The following is an 18,005-nucleotide window of genomic DNA, read 5'->3' on the forward strand; positions in this document are numbered from 1 at the left end:
TGGTGCCTGGTACATTACATAGGGACTCAGAAAATTTCTACTTGTCAAACAAGTGGATGAAAATCTTGTTAATTTGCAATTTAATCATTCATTCATCAACTATTTATTGGTGATAAAATTCAGACACATCTCTGCCCTCTTGGAACCTAACAGTGGGGAGACTGACATTGAGTAAATAATCACACAAGGTAAATAGTTTCTAACCATGATAAGAGCTTTGAAAGTAAAGTACGTGTAGCGGTGAGAGCATTCAGCAGGTGATCTGACTCAGCCTGGGATGGGGTAGTCAGGCCAGGCTTCCCAGGAGAAGTAATATTTGAGCTGAGAGCTGAAGGATGAGTTGGTTAGCAAGGTAGAGGGAGGTTGGGTGGGGTAGATGGAGACGAGCACCCAGGCATAGAGAACAGAGTGCAAAGGCACTGTTGTGGGAAGGCACATAGCACAGTTCAGGAAGTGTGGCTGACGCACAGTCTGGTAAGCCACAGTGTGGCATTTATTTGCCAAATCCAGTGCAGCAATAGGAGCAAAAGTGTGCCATTGGAAGTTTTAAGGATTTTAAACAGGAAGTGACAAGATTTAAGTTTATTTGGGAAAAAAAAAGTCACTTCTGGAGAACAGATTTTAGAAGGACCAGGAGGGAAGCAGGGAGATTGGTTTGGAGGCAGTTGCAGTGTCCAGGCAAGAGGTGATGGTGGCTTGGCCTGAGATGCTCTTAACTTGGAGGGGAGCTGGATATACTTCCGTAATGAGAAACATGGAATTTCTGAGCTGGAAAGCACCTGAAAAAAAAAAACAAAGAACCTCACCATTAATCAAAAGGTAGAAATATTAAAATGAATAATAAAGAGTTCATTAGGGCTTCCCTGGTGGAGCAGTGGTTGAGAGTCTGCCTGCCGATGCAGGGGACACGGGTTCGTGCCTCGGTCCGGGACGATCCCACATGCCGCGGAGTGGCTGGGCCCGTGAGCCATGGCCGCTGAGCCTGCGTGTCCGGAGCCTGTGCTCCGCAACGGGAGAGGCCACGGCAGTGAGAGGCCCGCGTACCGCAAAAAAAAAAAAAAAAAGATTTCATTAAAGTCTGCATTTTATAGAAAAGCAGGTTAATTAGCTGAGCATGAAGGACGCTTTAATATTTTTATTGAATAAAAGAAGGAAAGACTTACAGAGAAATGTTTGAGAGGGAGGAGCAAAGACAGGAAATGTGAGAGAGTTGAGGTGAAAAAAGGAGAGAGAAAAATTAAATGAGAGAGACAGAGTAAGAAAGGTGTGTGAGCCTGAGCAGTGTCAGGAGGTTGGAGGAGAGGAAGATTGGGAGGAAACTGGACAAGGGGGTGGCAGCGATGTGCACTCAGGAAGATGCAAAGAAAGGCTACTTGGTGATGCTAGGCTCCAAGGGGGCTGGAGATAGGGCACAAAGGTAGACCAAAAGAGTGGGAAGTAAAATAGGAAGCGGAAAAGACAGGAAGGGGAGATGATAACAGATGAGGGAAGAATGAATAAATGGGGGGTGCTTGGAGGAGATGTGTGGAGAAAGGATGGGGCCATACATAGCTCGGGGAGGGTGAGAGAAGAAACCTGAGGGTGAGGTGGCAATCTGAGGGCTGAATCAAAGGCTACATTAGAGCCAGGTGTTCTGGAGGACAGAATGGTGAGAGGGTGGGAGAGGGCACATAAAGGGTCAGGTCCAGGCTCAGAATGAGGTAGAGAAATGTGTGCAGGGCTGCGGGAGGAGGAAGAAGGAAAGGTGGAGGACAAGTTGGAAAGACTCCAAGGGAGGGGAATGATGGGTGTGGCCAAGACTCTGACCCTGGCTTTACCTTGCTCCCACCCTCTGCTGGCTTCTGGCCTCAGCGGTTTCTTCCTTCTGCTACAAGGACCCTTGAGGCGGGATGGGATAGTGAACGCTGGGAGGTGGGGTGCCAACGGCCCCGCCATTAAGTCATGTCAAGCAGGGATCGGAATAGGGGGCCAAGGAGATGGGGGGTGTTGGGGCGCCATGCCTGGAAGCCGGGTGTCTGGAGGGCGACAGCGGCGAGGGGTGGGTGGGTGCTAGGAGGTAGGTGGCTTTGGCGGTGGAGACTCCAATAAGGCTGCTGAAGTGGGGAGTTCTGCGGGATTGGAGCCAGAGCCCTTGAAGGTGGGATCGGCTAGGAAAAGAGAAAAAGAGCAGAGGGTTGGGGCGAAAGTAGGGCGGGACAAAGAGCGCCCAGAGTAGAACCCGAGAGTCCCTGCGTGGGGGAAAGGTGGAGCCAAGGCAGGCCTGGGGCATCCCCCCCGCTCCGGCTCCGCCGCGCTCTTAGAGCACCTGTCGGGGAGAGGGGAAGGGACATCCTGGTGCCCGAGGGACCTCCGGTCCAGAGGGGCTTACTCGGAGCTTGGGACTCCCGAGAAGACTCCGCCTCCTCCCCTCCGGCGGTCCAAGCCCGGCAAGTGAAGGGGCGTGACCCTGGTGCTCAGGTTTCTTCCTCCTCACCTGGGCCAGGAGGGGTGGGGGCCAGAACTTCCGGCTCAGGTGTGTGTCCCTTCGGTGACGTCAGGTCATCCTCGGCCGCCCCTCCGGTCCCTCCCCGCCTCGCGCTCCCGGTGCCCGCGGGGGCGCGCCCCCGACGACCTACATATACTCAGGTGCGCCGCACCTGTCCGCCCGCACCTGCCCGCTCACCGCTGAGCGACCTCTCATCGCACAGCAGCCTTGGGCCGACAGCCCAGGATACTCTGGGGACTTCCAGCACCCGGGACCGCACCCACACGGCCCCTCCACCTTTTGTTTGGGAAGGGTCGCCGAGCGCCGAAGGGAACTGCCGGGTCTTCGCGGATTGCTTTTGTCGACCACCAGTCCTGTTCCCTCTGCTGTGAGATCCTCGCCCCGCCGGAGGGGTAGATTTGTGTTTACTTCGGTGACAAGATTTGCAAGCACTCGGCCAAAAACTTTTTTGCCTCTTTGGGTGACAAAACTCGCCAGCCCGGCGCCTCCCGTCTTTTCTGAGGGAGGAAATGGCCAATTCGGGCCTGCAGCTGCTGGGCTTTTCCATGGCTCTACTGGGCTGGGTGGGCCTGGTGGCGTGCACCGCCATCCCGCAGTGGCAGGTGAGCTCGTACGCCGGCGACAACATCATCACCGCCCAGGCCATGTACAAGGGGCTGTGGATGGACTGCGTCACGCAGAGCACGGGCATGATGAGCTGCAAAATGTACGACTCGGTGCTCGCCCTGCCTGGTAAGGCCGCGGGACCGACGGGGCGGACGCGTCCAGGGCCGAGGTCGCGGGGTGGGCGCGGGCCCCGGCCCCAGGCCACACGGCCCGACGCCCTGGGTTGCCGGCGAGGGCGGGCGGAGAGGAGGAAGCGGAAGCGGTCGGGCTGGGGACGCCGCGGGCCGAGATTCTGGGGCTGCACGTGCGCGCCTCCGGGGCCGGCTGCGACCCTCTTCGCCTGCGGACCGGCCTAGTCTTCGGGCTTGGCGGCCGGCGGCCGGCGGCCCAAGCACCTCCCGGGAAGCCGAGTCCTGGGGCCGGGGCGGGGCCTTCCCCTCCCCCCACCCCGAGGAGGCCACGGCCTCCGCCATCTCCCGCCCTTTTCTCTGACAAAAGGCGGCGCGGGCTGGAGGCCTCGGAGTTGGGTTGGGGCCCGCGGGGTCGGACCGAGGGCCGAGGAGTCGTGCACCCTGTCAGTCCTGGGGCGCCGCCTGCGGCTTCTAATCTTATCGGCAGATTAGCCGAAGCCACAAACCGTGGCCTCAATAGTGGGGTCAGAGCTGGGACGAGGGCCGGGATCTGCGGGCGGCGTCGGGGCTCCGACCACCGCTTCCGGGGCTCAGGCTACCACCTCGGTTCCTCTTCGATGTACCCTTTCACCCTTTCCCCTCCCCGGGGCAGTTTCGTCGAAACCCTGGCGCCCCGGGCGGATCCTAGAGCCGAGAGGGCGGGGCGGAGCGGGAAGGCCCGCGGAGTCGGGAGGGGGCGGGATCCACCCGCTCTGGCCCGGGACTTGGGCGTCGAGGGGGCCCCAGGCCTGCGGCGAGTGGGTGCAGCCGGCGACTCAGAGGCTGGAGCCTTCCGAGGGCTGCTGGCATTTCCATCAAGGACAGCATCCTTCCCCCTTTCCTGCAGCGGCCTTGCAGGCCACCCGAGCCCTAATGGTGGTCTCCCTGGTGCTGGGCTTCCTGGCCACGTTCGTGGCCACGATGGGCATGAAGTGTACAAACTGTGGGGGGGACGACAAAGTGAAGAAGGCCCGTACAGCCATGGCCGGAGGCATCATTTTCATCTTGGCAGGTGAGCAACAAGTCCAAGGTGGGCCCAAGTACTCTCTTCTTGCCCATCCTGGAGGGGTAAGGGTGGGCACGGTGCTGGTTTGCAGGGAGCTCACAATATCTCAATCCTCATTCTTTCTCCAGGTCTTGCTGCCTTGATAGCTTGCTCCTGGTATGGCCACCAGATTGTCACAGACTTTTACAACCCGTTGGTCCCCATGAATGTTAAGTAAGTAAGGGAGCCCTGCCTCCTAAGGGGTCTGGGGTCGGAAGAGGCAGGCCAGGGTTTCTGACCCCAATTCTCTCTCCACAGGTATGAGTTTGGTCCTGCCATCTTCATTGGTTGGGCAGGGTCCGCTCTGGTCCTCCTGGGAGGTGCACTGCTCTCTTGCTCCTGTCCTGGGAGTGAGAACAAAGTTGGGTACCGTGCACCCCGCTCCTACCCTAAGCCCAGCTCTGCCAAGGAGTACGTGTAAGCTGGGAATGCCCTTACCCCAGCCTGGCAGCCTAGAGGTGCCCCCAGACATCTGAAAGGACCTGGGGCAGAGAGCTCAACCCGTGGGCAGGGTGCCGAGCAGAACCCTGCGGTCACTCTAGCCCAGCACACCATGTACAGTTCCCTGGGGTGTTGGGTGGCAGGGAGACAAAAAGGGGGAGGGTGTGCTTTTTGTACAGTAATAAAAATATGTTTTGGAAAGTAGACTTTTTTCCCTTGGGGCATCTGCTTTCTTCCAACCCAGATCCTTGCAGAACCTAAAGTGTACTTACTTCAGTTAAAAAAACATTTATTGAGCACCAATGGTGTGCAAGGGTGTCCCAGCTCCACCATTTCAGTCATGCAGTCCCCAACACTTTTGACTATTGACTCTAAACAACTCATGTTCTTGGCTTCCCTCATCCCCTCCCAGCCTCCAATCCTATCCACTCGCAACTCTTGCTTAAATAGCAACCAAAGAGCTTTTGTTTTTAATTAAAAAATTAAGATTTTATTAGGCTTGGGGGGGGTGTCACCTTCCCTTATGCCCCCATTCCACTTTCTCTCCTCACTGGAAGCTGCTCCCTGGCTCATGGGTCACAGGGCACGGCCTCCACAGATACAGGGAACAAAGATGGGGCAGAGACAGGCTAAGGCCAATGCAAACAATGGAAGGATGGTTATGGGCCCAAGGTCTCCCTCTTCCTCCAATTACAGTCTAGTCACATCTCCTGGCCAGTTAAACATCTAGGTCATCATCTGGGTCTTCTTGGTCCAGGTCATCGTAAGCATCTGGCTCATAGAAAATGTGGCTGGTAGCCTGGCCCAGCCCAGGGCACAGTAGCGCCTGTTGTCTGAGAAGACATAAAGGGAGATTGGTGCTGGTGAGGGTGGGTAATGGGTCATGTCTGGATACCCTCTTTCCTTGTGACAGTGACTCCCTCTTTGGCCTCCATGTTTTCTTGGTCTAAGTCCCTTTGTGTGACCTCATTTAGTTAGCACGGAAGCACCACCTGGTACAGGGTAGATGCTCCTATACTGCTCTCATAATAGCCTAAGTTCTTAGCAGCTTGAGGGCAAGGATCCTGCCGAAGTCTTGCTTCACCTGCCCACACACTGGGCACAGGACAACAGGCATCTACTAAGCCTTTATTAACCTGCGTCTACCATACCCATCTAGCTTCCTATCCTCTTAGCACCACTGCCTGGAGACAGGGCCGCTTCCCCAGGGTCTGGTCTGGCTCAACCCAGGCCCAGATTACTCTAGGGATATCTGTGGAGCTGGGACCCAAGGCTCTAACGGAGAGAAAAAAGACATAAAGGACCTTTGCCATTGCTGGGGTTTGGGTGGGTAGAGAACTCCTCCCCAGACGTGCCTCTGGAAGTGGACTTCAGCCCCTATAAAGTCTAAGAGGTTAATCAACAACCTGCTGTTGGCCCCACCTCTTAGGCCCAGATGCTGGGCTCAGCTCAGGGACCCGGGCACTGAGGCCCCAACCTTACTTTTCTGAGCTGAACTGGAAGGGCAGGGTCAGGCTATCTTTGGCTTCTCTCTCTTTCTTGGACAGGCGAAGGTTAAAAGTCAAATGAGTCGTGGGGTCCATCTGTAGAGACAAAGGATGCTGCCACTCTGCCCCATCACTGAAATCCCCGACCCCACCCCCAACCTCTGCACTCTTTATCCCCCTCTCTCCTTTTTCCAGACTCCAAACTGCATGCCCTTGTTCTGGCCCTGGCTCTCTTAGATACCGAGGGAACACGAGGATCTGGGTAAGGCTGGGGCTCTAGGGGCGGCCCCCCTTGGAGCTCCAGGCTGAAGTCAGGAAGGATGGAGAACCACTGAGTCTGGGGAGAAGAAAGAAGAGTATTAAGAAGGTTTTTTTCGTCTTACTGAGCAAACCAGAGAACCAGGACCTGCCGCCCCAGCTCCCAGCCACTTATGTAACTGGCTGCTTCTAGCTCGTGTTCTCCTTTTTCATCTCCTGGAAGGCAGTGGCTTTCATTGGTTAAGCTCACAGGATCCAAGCTTTCCAGGCTACAGAATGGGGATAATAAAACAATCTACCTCACAGGGCAGCTGTGGAGATACAACGAGGGCAATGCTCAAACCACGAGAGCCTAGAAGTGCTCCATCGCATCAGCCGTTTTATTGCTCTTCCTCTCTGACCCCAACCTCCAGTTCTCCTGTGCTTCTGACCTGGTGGGTCGGGCGCTGTTGGGGCCTCCGATAGAGGACGTGGGCTGAGGCCTGGCCCATCGCACCGCTCAGGGTCACCTCGGTCTGAGCAAGGCTGCTCAGCACTCCCAAGGGGCCTGGGCCGTGAAGCTCTTCATGCAGCAGGCCCAGCACATGCACCTGCTCTCCTGGGGAGCTGTCACCTGGAGAGGGACAAGGAAGGTGGTGCACGAAGGGCAGTAGGAAGCATTCAGGGGAGGCCTGGGATCAAATAGTGAAGAGGAAAAAAGGAAGGAGAGGGCCACGTTCCCTCAGAGCTCTGCCAGGATCCTGACTGACCTCGGCCAGTGTCACTGCCCTGCTCTGACCTCTTTCAGCCCTCACCTTTAAAACACTTTCTTATTCCAATGCACATCGAATCAAGGCACTGCTCTGACCTCAATCCACAGGAGCGCCTCAAGGCCTTCAGGATGGAATCCACACTTTCAGCATCTGTTCTCCGCTTGTTTTCCAGCCTCATCTCTTACATGCTGAACCATCTGCAGTGTCAGGAACTTGCCAAGATCCCAGTCAGTGCCTTAGATCCCCTTTTTCCTTCCCTCCCTTTTTAGCAGCATTTACAAAGCGTCAGGCACCGCACTAAATACTTGCATTTTTAGGTTGGACTGTATGAAATTGCTGACATTTGATCATATCTGACTACAAAAAAAGCAATTCCAAGTGGTTCATCTTCATACTATAAACTCCCTCCTTCCTCGGCTTTTACTAAGGAAACAGAAGCACTGTGAGACCAAGCACCTGCATACCGAGCTGGGTATCTGACTCTAAAGCCCATTCTAGTACGCACTGTACTTTAGGGCTAGTCCCAGTGCCCCCAGCTGGACAAAATGGCCCTTGCTCTTCAAGACATTCCTTCCTTAAGGTACTCTGTGCACGTTCCTTTATCATCATGGTCCTTATCAGACTGTCTAGTAATTGCTGGTTTACTTGTCTATACCTTTACGGAATTTTGAGCTCCTGGAAGCCAAGGACCTGACTACAGTTAGCCTTTATTTTTCCATTATCTAGAACTGTGCCTGATACAGTGTATGTATGCATATGTTTGTTGAATGAATGAATGAGGGAAAAAAAAACTTGGAAAAGAAAAAAAAGAGTAATTAGATAGCATTATGAAGAAACCAAGAACTAGAATAAAGGCTAAAGAGATGGAAGAAAGTCCAATTGCAGATCCCTGATATGTTTCCTGTTAGGGTGGAAAGGGGCACATCCCTTGGCAGGGGGAATTTATGGTGGGAAGAAATGAAGGAGGAGTCTCACCACGGCAGGAGTCCTGATGGCTCAGAGTGTGCAGAGTCTGGCAGAGTGTGGTGCAGGGAAGGTGAAGCAGCAGCCAGCTGAGGGAATCGAGAGCAATGGTGACAGGGCCAGGATGTGTCCTCCTGCACAGGGCCCTCAAGGCTTCCAGGGGACCCCCAGGAAGGGTTTCCCCAGTCTCTGACCAGTTGAGAGGGTCTCTAAAGAGGTCATGGTAAACCAGCCTGCAAAGGGAAACGGAAAGGCATGATCCTACTGCCCCTCCCCCTAATCTCCAAATTCAGCTTCTGATCTTTGTGGCTGTTTCTCAATTTTCACTAATATCCTAAACATTAGTGAAAAGTTTTTACTGAGAAGTAGAATACGGTAATTGAGAGCACAGACTTTGGCATCAGACAGCCCTGAGCTGCAAGCTTGGTTCTACCTGTCCAAGGTCACCTAACTGATACGTTACTTCACCTCTGTAAGACTCGGTTTCTTCATTTATAAAATAGGAATACCAACCTCCTGACAGCACAGCACTAAGTGATGCCTAAAGTGTATCATTCTCGAATGGATAAAGAGAAAAGAGAGGACCTGAGACATGGTTCCTGCCTGTAGGACAGCTTAGAGAAGGTCAAGAATCAAGTCCTGAGGTACTAACTACAGATTACATAGCGATTCAGGAAAAGACTGGCATGGACTAGAAATCCTGGGAAAGCTTCACAGTGGTAGAACTTGTTCCCAGACACCTCCTTTCTATCTTCTGCTTCTCTTGTGAATGCCATCTTTACAGCATCACCTCTACTATAACAGCTGATACAAAATTAGGGCTCAACAGACAGGTGTAAACTGTTATTATCCACTTAGCTAACCAGACCAGGAAGTAATCTTTCTTAACCACCCAACATAGGTGGATTCAGGTACCTCCTGATCTGGCTGCTTTCCTCTACCCCACATCAGTCTGTTAAGCCCTGGAAATTCTACCTGCTAAAGCCCTTTTACATTTGTCCTAAACTCTCCATCCCTACTGCCACTGTCTTTAGCCAGGCCTCTGTCGCCTCCTACCGCTATTCTCTAAGATTCACTGGAACAGGAATCATGTCGGCTTCATTCACTGCTCTAGCCTAGCTCAGCTCCTGGTTCACAACTAGTTCTTAACCGGTACTTATACATCTAAGTGAACCTGCATTACTGCAACAGCCTTCCCACCTGGTATCCCTATCTCCTGGCTGCCCCCTCCTAACCCATTCTCCACACTGTGGTCACTGGACGAGTCTTTCTAACAAGTATGATGTTATCACTCTCCTCCCAAATTTTCCTTTTCGTGCTCTGTAAAACCTTTTACTACCAGGTACCTCTCTCTGTCTGACCTCAAGAAGCTCTTCCATCTCCCATGAACAGGTATGCCTTCCATACCGCTCTAATTTTGCATAAACTGTTCCTTCTGCCTGTAGGACAAGTCCCTATGTACCCTGCAGTTAGTGCTGATGCATGTTGATCACCAGATTCTGAATAACTCAAAAGGCAGAACACGTTTATTCTTGTCCTCCAGTCCAGCCTCTAGTGCTAACCTGTACTGTCGGCCTTTTATTACTCTGTTCCTCTCATCTTCTATGGTCCCTTCTTTGGATTCTCCAGATACCACTCTTCATCATTCCTCTTACTAATTCCTACCTCTTGAAAAACCCATATCCATTCGATGAATAAGTAGCTGCTACTACATATCAGGTTTGCCCCTGTTGCTGGAAGCGGAGTTCCTCAGCAACAGAGGTCCCAAATTCAATTAAATCTCTTCCAATTTGTACTTACCGGCTGTTGATATTGGAGTCAAAACCTTCACGAAACTCTTCTTCGCTCACTTCACAGCCCAGGATGTGGACTTGCTCCCCACTGAGGCAGAGATGAGGGGGAGTGTCAAAGAGTGGGGCCCAGGCTCCCTTCTCGGGTAGGACAGCGAGACACTGCGAGATACTCACCACAGTGCAGATTTCTTGATAAGCGCCTTCAAGAGGCTGCGCCCCTCCCACTCCACGGAGTCTGGGGAGAGCGAGGGACGGAAAAACAGCCTGAGAACACTGAGGTTTTCGTATTTGCGAACCGGTAACGACCTCCACCCCTGGCCTCTTACCCACGGCCCTTCCTCTCCACTTCCGCCCCTTGGGCCCTGCTCCTGTGTCTGTGACCCTCACCCCGCAGCAGCACCAGGCCACCAAGAGCCAAGAGCGACTCCAGCATCTCCAAAATGCGTCGCGTCCCTCTTCGGACGCCCTCTGATGGCGTCACTACCCATTGCCCCGCCCCTCCACATGGAAGGGGCGGGGCATCCACGATCTCTCCCACCACTAAGACCTGGCGTAACCTGGCGTGAGTGGTGCTTAGGTTCACTATCCCAGGAAGGCTCACGCGGATCGACCCCTCCTGAGCCCTGGTGCACAGACGCAGGGACGACGCCCCTCTCTACATTTTTATCGTGACTAGGGCGGGAAGAGCCGTTGGGGCAGTTGTCTGTGGGAGGGGCAAGTGGCCGCGCAAGCCCGCCCGTCTGTCGGAGCCTCTGGCGCAAGTGACGTCACTCCGCCCCGCCCATGCAATTCGAGGCGGGCCTGCTTTGCCCTAGGCCCCGCCCCAGCACCACCCTCTGCGCATGCGCGATACTGGGGCCTTGTTCGGAGCACGCTCCACTTTCCTTATCCCCACCCCCGAAGACAGAGTAGGGGGAACTTCAGCCCCGGTGAAGCGAATACACGTCACCACCGGAAGTAGTGTCAGAGGGGAAGAGGAGGGGGGAAGAAAGAAGGAGGGAGGCCTTTGGGCGGTAAAATGGCGCCTGTCAGAGTGGGAAATCCAGCTGCAGAGGCTGCAACCCCGCTTCCTAGCGGCTGAGGCACCCCCGACCTCGGGGAGGGGGAGGCCGCTCCAGTCCAGCCATCCGCGCCCTTCGGCTCCCCCTCCCCTCCTTCCCGACTCCTTGGCCCAGCCGGTCCGTTCGCCGCCACCGCGGCCCTGCGCCCGCCGCTGCCCCCGCCCGCCCCTTTCCCGCGGGCAGCCCCCTAGCGCGCCTGCGCAGCGGGCCACCCTCCGCTTCCCCCTTCCCCTCCCCCTTCCTTCTCCCTCCCTCCCTTCTCCCTAGCCCCCTCCCCCACAGCCCCCTCCCCCAATTCTCCATCCCCTTCCCTCCTGGTCTCGGAGGACCCCATCGTAGCCCGACCTGTCTCGGCCCGCAACCTCCGCGAATTCGTCGGTGCCACTCCCCGCCCATGTGGGCCCCCGCGGGCTGCCCACGCCTGTCCCCCAGCTCCCCGTTCCGCTGGGCTTTCCCCTCGTCGTGGGTGGCTTTCTGAGCCGCCCGCTCCGTGCCCCTCTCTGCAGCCTCTCCTGCCACTCGGGGCCCCCGTTCCCCCTCCCGGTGGCGGGGGGCTGCCCCCGGGGGGCTGGCGGAGCTGGGCCGCGGGGGCCCCGGGGCCGGCGGTGCCGGGGTCATCGGGATGATGCGGACGCAGTGTCTGCTGGGGCTGCGCACGTTCGTGGCCTTCGCCGCCAAGCTCTGGAGCTTCTTCATTTACCTTTTGCGGAGGCAGATCCGCACGGTGAGCCTGGGTGGGCGCTGGTGGTGGTGGGGACCTCTGTCAGCGGTGCTCGAGGGTTTTTGGAAAGTCTCGGGCCGCTGTTTGGGCCTAGAGACTGAGCCCCGGCGGCAGCTTTTATCGCTAGAGAATTAGAGCACCCGTCGCTGGGCATGGGGTGGGACGGGGAAGAGGAAGACCCTTGTAGTAGAACCGAGATGGTGGAGGGGGGCTAGATGGGAAAAGGATTTGGCAACTCTTGGGGGCCAGGGTGATGGGTGGGGTGCTCTTTAAGAAAGCTAGAGTTGTTGCTAAAGAAGCCGAGGGGCGGGGAACACCTGTTTGATGGCAGCAGGTCTGTTGATGTGGGCTTGTGAAAGACCCTCCTATTATTTGGAACCTCCGTGTGTGTTTGGTCTCATAACAAGGGAGAGACAGGCTCATGTGCCAAGGGTGGGGGTGGGTGGGGGGGCGTATGTCACCAACAAGGATGGGAACGTGGGAAAAGCCCTGGGTGTGAAGGAGAAACCCCTGCAGTTCAAATTAAGGGAACTCTTCCAAAAAGGTCCTGAAAACTCATTTCATAGTGTGAGTGTGAATATTTGGGTTTATTAAGACTTTGAGACTAAAAATGATGCATTTATCATTGGCATCTTTAGTTGTGGAAGGGAGCACATTAAAGTTTGGGTGTCCCTATCAGAAGACGGTGCTTGTCAGTTTAAGGTTTGAATCTGAGGGCACGCTTCTCAGATTGTTTCTCCAGGAGACCCCAGCATTGTGAGGGATACTGTGGGCAGTGTATCGCTGGGCTTCCTCCCCCATAGGTTTTCTCCAAGGTCAAACCTCCTTAGGCTAACATCATTTAATGTGCTCTGTGTTCTCACCATCACGGGGGAGAATCCTCTGAAGAAGTCTGGGGAGGATTCAGTGAGCTGGGGTGCAGAGGGTCTCCAGTCTGTACTCTGGCATACCTCAATAAAACATGAAGGAATAAAACCAGGTAGGGGCTGCCTAGGTCAAGGAACTTCCAGAAAGCCCTGAGTGGTAGTGGTGGTTGACTTACTGATTTGGGGAATGGCCTTGGATTCAGTGTCTCCTTTACTACTCCACTCCTTCCACTTCCTGATTTAGGGTTTAGGGTGAGGATTGTTTCAGGGTGGTCATGGTTGTAGGCAGGGCTGTTTCCCTGAGATAAGGGTTAGGAGCCAAGAAGAATCGGGTCAGAGATACGGAGATGTGTGGGGGACTAGCTCCTGGGATTTTCCTTACGTGTTAGCTGCTGTCCTCTCTTCCTGGCCTTGCTCCGAGCATCTCCCCTTCTTCCCCTAACATAGCAGTTTTCTGTTCTGGGTGCAGGGATGGGCTCCAGCCCATGCAGAGACTGGTTCCTTGCAAAATTGCTCTCCTCTGGGCAGCACTGACCCCACAGCCTTTTGTCTTCCCTTCCTTCCTTTCCAATCGGTTTCTCCCCCCACCCCCTTTCTGGCAGATGCGTAGAGCATTCCCTACATGCCCAGCATGTGCAACCCGAGAGAGCAGGGCAGGACACCCGAGCTGTTGCAGCCCTCATCGCAGCCCCGAGAGAAAAGAAGGGCACATGCCTTGGGATTAGGGGGAGAGAGCCCTTTGGTTTGCACGTGGAGAGCCTGGTTCGTGAGGCTTGGGGCCTAGGGACGGACTGTGCTTAGAAGAAAAGAGCAGAGGAGGGAATTGCCAAGCTTTGCATGGGAGAGATTTGAGTGCTGGAAACAGGAGCCTCTAGAGAAGGCTTGGAGAAGCTGGAAGGCCGAGATGGTGACGTCCTTGTCCCTTCCTCACCTCCCACTCACAGCCCTTACTTCACTCTGGCCTTCTTGATACTCTATCGGTCTGCCTGGTGAGTGGGGCTTTCCAGTGTTCTCTGCCTTGCCCTGGGTACCAGGATAAGGAGGCTGTTCAGAGGGCTGAGGTTCTCTACAACTTGTGACTTGGCTAGTAGAGACAGAAATGGACAGGTGGCTGGTTAAAATAGGCCTGGTGGCCCCAGCCAGAGGAACTTAGCTGACCTGACAACCCCTGGATTCCCTCATTCTCTGTTCCCCTTAGTGACCCAAAGACCTCCCCTCCTGACTCCTACGCCCTGTCCACTAAGGAATCTGAGGCCCTCAGCTCCCAACAGGAGGTGATGAGAGGTGTCACAGAGAATTCTTGAGGTGGAGGTGGGGAGGGCCACGCATTTCTTTGTTCCATGTAGCAGGATAACATCATGGTTAAGAGGGCACGTTCTTGGATCAGACTGCACAGGTACAATCCTGCCTCCACCATTTCATTGATTCTAATGTAAGTGACCACCCCTGCTATAGTGTTCTAGGAATACAGCCACGATTGAGACAAAATCCTTGCTTTCATTCTAACTGGAGGGGCAAACTGCTAAATAAGACAATTCTTAGCTGTGGGGTCTTAGGCAAAGTATTTAACTTCTCCAAGCCTTGGTTTCTTCGTCCTTAAGACGTAGATGATATTGTTATTATTAGGGTTGTTCTGAGGATTAAAGAAACAACCCTAAATTACACTATGCCCAGTGTATGGTAAATGTTCAACACGTGCTTCCTATTACTAGTGGGGAAGATTTCCTTGTCAAGGGTTCTAAACCTCTCTCTTGCTATTCCTAGGTAATTCAGTACCAAACTGTTCGATATGACATCCTTCCCTTATCTCCTGTGTCCCGGAATCGGCTAAGTGAGTATGCTGACTGGGAGGAACCCTAGCTGAGGTAGGGTTCAAGGTCTTGGCTGGAGGTTGGTTGGTGTTACCCCTTCCCGTTGTGGTTCAGGCCAGGTGAAGAGGAAGATCCTGGTGCTGGATCTGGATGAGACACTTATTCACTCCCATCACGATGGGGTCCTGAGGCCTACAGTCCGGCCTGGAACGCCTCCTGACTTCATTCTCAAGGTGTGTGGGGCTGGGAAGTGATGGAATGGTTACGTCTGTTATTCTGCTCAATTCTTTGCCAGTCCCAGAGCATCTCATCCCTGGCTGTGTCCTCTGGCAGCCTGAAGGAGGGAAGCAGGCAGTGGGAGGGTGGGGGGTGTCCTTTAGGCCTGTGTTGTGGTGCTCAGGACTTCTCCCAGCCCTGCTGTGTTCCTCTACAGGTGGTAATAGACAAACATCCCGTCCGGTTTTTTGTACATAAGAGGCCCCATGTGGATTTCTTCTTGGAAGTGGTGAGTTTGCAGAAGCCGAAGGCAGCTCTGTGATGAAGCAGTGGTTTTAGGGCTCTGGGAATTTAGAGAATTTGGAGGAAGTAAGGGATCAGGAGAAATGGGTAAGGGCAGTTTTGGAGAGCGGAGGTTGTAGGATGCTCAGAGAATGACTTTCGATAGTTTGGGTTCATTTGTTTTGCTGATGCAATTCTATTCTTCCACAGCCTTCCTGCTCTTTTTTTTTTTTTTTTTTTTTTTTCGGTACGCGGGCCTCTCACTGCTGCGGCCTCTCTTGTTGCGGAGCGCAGGCCCAGCGGCCATGGCCCACGGGCCTAGCCGCTCCGCGGCATGTGGGATCCTCCCGGACCGGGGCACGAACCCGCGTCCCCTGCATCAGCAGGCGGACTCTCAACCACTGCGCCACCAGGGAAGCCCCTTCCCACTCTTTTGTTCTTGCATCTGTGAATCTTAAGGGTGTATGGTGCCTAAGACTCTTGAGTTTGAGGACAGTTGCAGAATTTTGTGTCCTCAGAGACATTCAGTGTTATTGGAAGTCCTGAAGAACTCTGCTAGAGTCTTAGTAAAAGGGATCTACGTGTCTGAACAATCATCTCTTCTGACACCTTCCTCTTCTCCAATCTCTTTCAGGTGAGCCAGTGGTACGAGCTGGTGGTGTTCACAGCAAGCATGGAAATCTACGGCTCTGCTGTGGCAGATAAACTGGATAATAGCAGAAGCATTCTCAAGAGGAGATACTACAGACAGGTAAGGGGCTAGCGTGCAGGTCTAAGAGTGAGGCTTGAGAGGCAGGCCATCAGGGAGGGACCTGAGTTTGAGGCAACTGCCCTGAAATGGAACCTTCTGAGGGTGTGGGGGAGGCATACTGTATAATCCCTTTTGTGAGAACTGGCTGCCTGTGGGCATTGTTGGGATTGGGGGAGCAATCACAGAGGGCGAGTCTCCTTTTGATGAGCAGCTCACCCTGCCTTCCAGCACTGCACTTTGGAATTGGGCAGCTACATCAAGGACCTTTCTGTGGTCCACAGTGACCTCTCCAGCATTGTGATCCTGGATAACTCCCCAGGGGCTTACAGGAGCCATCCAGGTACAGGGGACGGTGGTGAGTCTGGCAGGACTAGGAAGTGGTTCTGAGTAGGTATTTTGAATGCATGGAGCTGGGATTCCCTGGTTTACAGTCGGTCAGGATGCAAGTTGTTTCTCTTTTAAATGAGATGTTCCCCACCCCGCCATATCCATTTCATAAATCAGATTTCTCATATCAAATTGCTTCAGGTAACACACAAGGCAGTAAGTTTGACTAGAAGCCTCGCCCTAGTATGAAATACGGTGATTAAAATTTTATTTTATTTTGAAGAATAAATCAAGGAGGTTTTACTTAGGTCATTCAGTTTGGGGGCGTATGTATTTTAAAGTAATGAAACCCACCCCCAAATAAAAGGAAAAACACCCTGTCTCTCTTGAATCCTTTGTTTCTTCTCATGTGCCTTTTCACCCACTCTAGACAATGCCATCCCCATCAAATCCTGGTTCAGTGACCCCAGCGATACCGCCCTTCTCAACCTGCTTCCGATGCTGGATGCCCTCAGGTAAGGGAAGCTAGACACTTAGATTTCTGAGGAGAGAAGCGGGTGGGGGATCCCAAGAAGGAATAAAAGTTTGTCCTGTTTTACTTATCTCTTTTCCCTTAAGAATATTACTTTTGAACAAGGTCTTTTTAAAACTCATCACTTTTAGCCTTTGGGTTTTGGGCAAACTGAACCTGTCTCATGTGAAAACGGTGATCCTTTCCACCCCACGTCTTCCGTGAGGCTGCCTTACACTAGTGTGAGGATATCAACATAAGGACTCTACCAATGCAAGTTATTGTTGTCCCAGGTTCACCGCTGATGTTCGTTCTGTGCTGAGCCGAAACCTTCACCAACATAGGCTCTGGTGACAGCTGCTCCCCCTCCACCTGAGTTGGGGTGGGGGGGAAAGGGAGGGTGAGCCCTCGGGATGCCGTCTGGTGCCCTGTCCACTGGTGAGGACTGCCTGGGCAGGGTCTGCCCCTCCCACCCCTCTCTGCCCTGGGAGCCCTGCACTCCATATGGAGTCTGGATGGACACAAGGGCCAGATTCTCAAGCAGCCTCACTCTAACTTCGTGTTCGCACTCCCTGGAAACCCCAGACTGGGACATAAGCGGAGGCCTAGGAGAGCCGCAACAGTGTCTGGTGGAGAGACAGGACTGGCCAGAGTGGGAGACAGACATTCGGTAATCCGGGAGGCTCAAAGAGAAGCCAAGCCAGCTTTGTTGTGATTTGTTTTTTTAAAAACTCTTGTACAAAACTGATCTAATTCTTCACTCCAAGGGCTGGGATGTGGGTGGGAAACTGGGATTTTGGGCCACTGGATTTTCCCCAAACTTGTCCCCTCCCTTACTTTCTATTTTCCCTTCTTCCTAGATTCCCTCAGACCTGTAACCAGCTTTCTCTCTTTTTTTTTTCTTTTCTCTCTTTTAAACCATGCATTATAACTTTAAAACCAAGGCTGCCCTAGGTCCTTCTCTGGGGTTTTGGGAAATGAAGGGAGGGGTCTTTGTTCACACCCAGCCTGACCCCTAGGCAGAAGGAAAAGAGGTTGCTGTAGACCCGAAGGGTAGGGGGAATGGTGGTGGTAGCTTTCCCTGGTGGGAAGGGACTTAGTGACAGGATGGGCGCCCTGTCGGGGAGTGTAAGGACAACTGTGTGTCCTGAGGGAACGTGAGCTTCAGTGCGGTAGGACGGAGAAATATGAAAGGAGAGACCTGGGCGCCGGCAAAGCCAGCATTTCGTCTAGGGGGTTGACGTGAACAAGCTAAGCAGACGCTGCCCCTGAGCGGCGTGGGGCGGGAGGAGGGGGGGGTTGCTCCACGCCACCGGCGGGCCGGCCGAGCACCGGGGCTCCACCTCCCCAGCGCTTTCCTCCCCGAAGCCTAAGCCGGCTCTACTTCCTCGCACCCGCCACGTGACGCCCCGCCCTTCTCCGAGATCACATGATTCTCGGGTACACACAGTGCAGTATT

The 18,005-nt window shown here is 54.0% G+C and overlaps 3 protein-coding genes across 10 annotated transcripts; 2 read left to right on the top strand and 1 right to left on the bottom strand.

Annotated features, from left to right (window-relative positions):
• Positions 1-1,446: 1,446 nt before the first annotated feature.
• LOC111185711 (claudin-7) lies at positions 1,447-5,165 on the top strand. Its single transcript, XM_022595528.3, has 4 exons — positions 1,447-3,217; positions 4,109-4,273; positions 4,396-4,480; positions 4,565-5,165. Exons 1-4 carry the CDS (start codon positions 2,995-2,997, stop codon positions 4,725-4,727), a joined length of 636 nt encoding a protein of 211 aa, XP_022451236.1. The 5' UTR covers positions 1,447-2,994; the 3' UTR covers positions 4,728-5,165.
• A 35-nt stretch (positions 5,166-5,200) lies between these two features.
• Positions 5,201-10,504, bottom strand: ELP5 (elongator acetyltransferase complex subunit 5). Of its 3 annotated transcripts, XM_089900483.1 has the most exons (9): positions 10,388-10,504; positions 10,175-10,235; positions 10,008-10,088; positions 8,220-8,440; positions 6,924-7,105; positions 6,476-6,571; positions 6,230-6,330; positions 5,932-6,022; positions 5,201-5,580 (listed from the first exon to the last, which is right to left on the bottom strand). In XM_089900483.1, exons 1-9 carry the CDS (start codon positions 10,431-10,433, stop codon positions 5,524-5,526), a joined length of 936 nt encoding a protein of 311 aa, XP_089756609.1. In that variant the 5' UTR covers positions 10,434-10,504; the 3' UTR covers positions 5,201-5,523. The 3 variants fall into 3 exon arrangements, with proteins under 3 accessions (XP_089756609.1, XP_089756608.1, XP_089756607.1); XM_089900481.1 differs by lacking the exon at positions 5,932-6,022 and having other exon boundaries at positions 5,214-5,580; positions 10,388-10,492; XM_089900482.1 differs by lacking the exons at positions 5,932-6,022; positions 6,476-6,571 and having other exon boundaries at positions 5,210-5,580; positions 10,388-10,501.
• Positions 10,505-10,903: 399 nt separating this feature from the next.
• On the top strand, positions 10,904-17,490 carry CTDNEP1 (CTD nuclear envelope phosphatase 1). Of its 6 annotated transcripts, none has more exons than XM_089900485.1 (9): positions 10,955-11,785; positions 14,413-14,479; positions 14,574-14,692; positions 14,893-14,964; positions 15,592-15,708; positions 15,937-16,048; positions 16,466-16,550; positions 16,840-16,896; positions 17,407-17,490. In XM_089900485.1, coding segments are annotated over exons 1-9 (732 nt in total). In that variant the 5' UTR covers positions 10,955-11,683; the 3' UTR covers positions 17,408-17,490. The 6 variants fall into 6 exon arrangements, with proteins under 6 accessions (XP_089756612.1, XP_022451234.1, XP_022451233.1 ...); XM_022595524.3 differs by lacking the exon at positions 17,407-17,490 and adding an exon at positions 17,132-17,290; XM_089900486.1 differs by lacking the exon at positions 15,937-16,048 and having other exon boundaries at positions 10,904-11,785.
• Positions 17,491-18,005: the final 515 nt, after the last annotated feature.

The sequence above is a fragment of the Delphinapterus leucas genome, chromosome 19 (assembly GCF_059928025.1).
Source record: "Delphinapterus leucas isolate spDelLeu-1000000601 "Yukka" chromosome 19, BTC_Dleu_Yukka2, whole genome shotgun sequence".
Classification (NCBI taxonomy): Eukaryota; Metazoa; Chordata; class Mammalia; order Artiodactyla; family Monodontidae; genus Delphinapterus; species Delphinapterus leucas.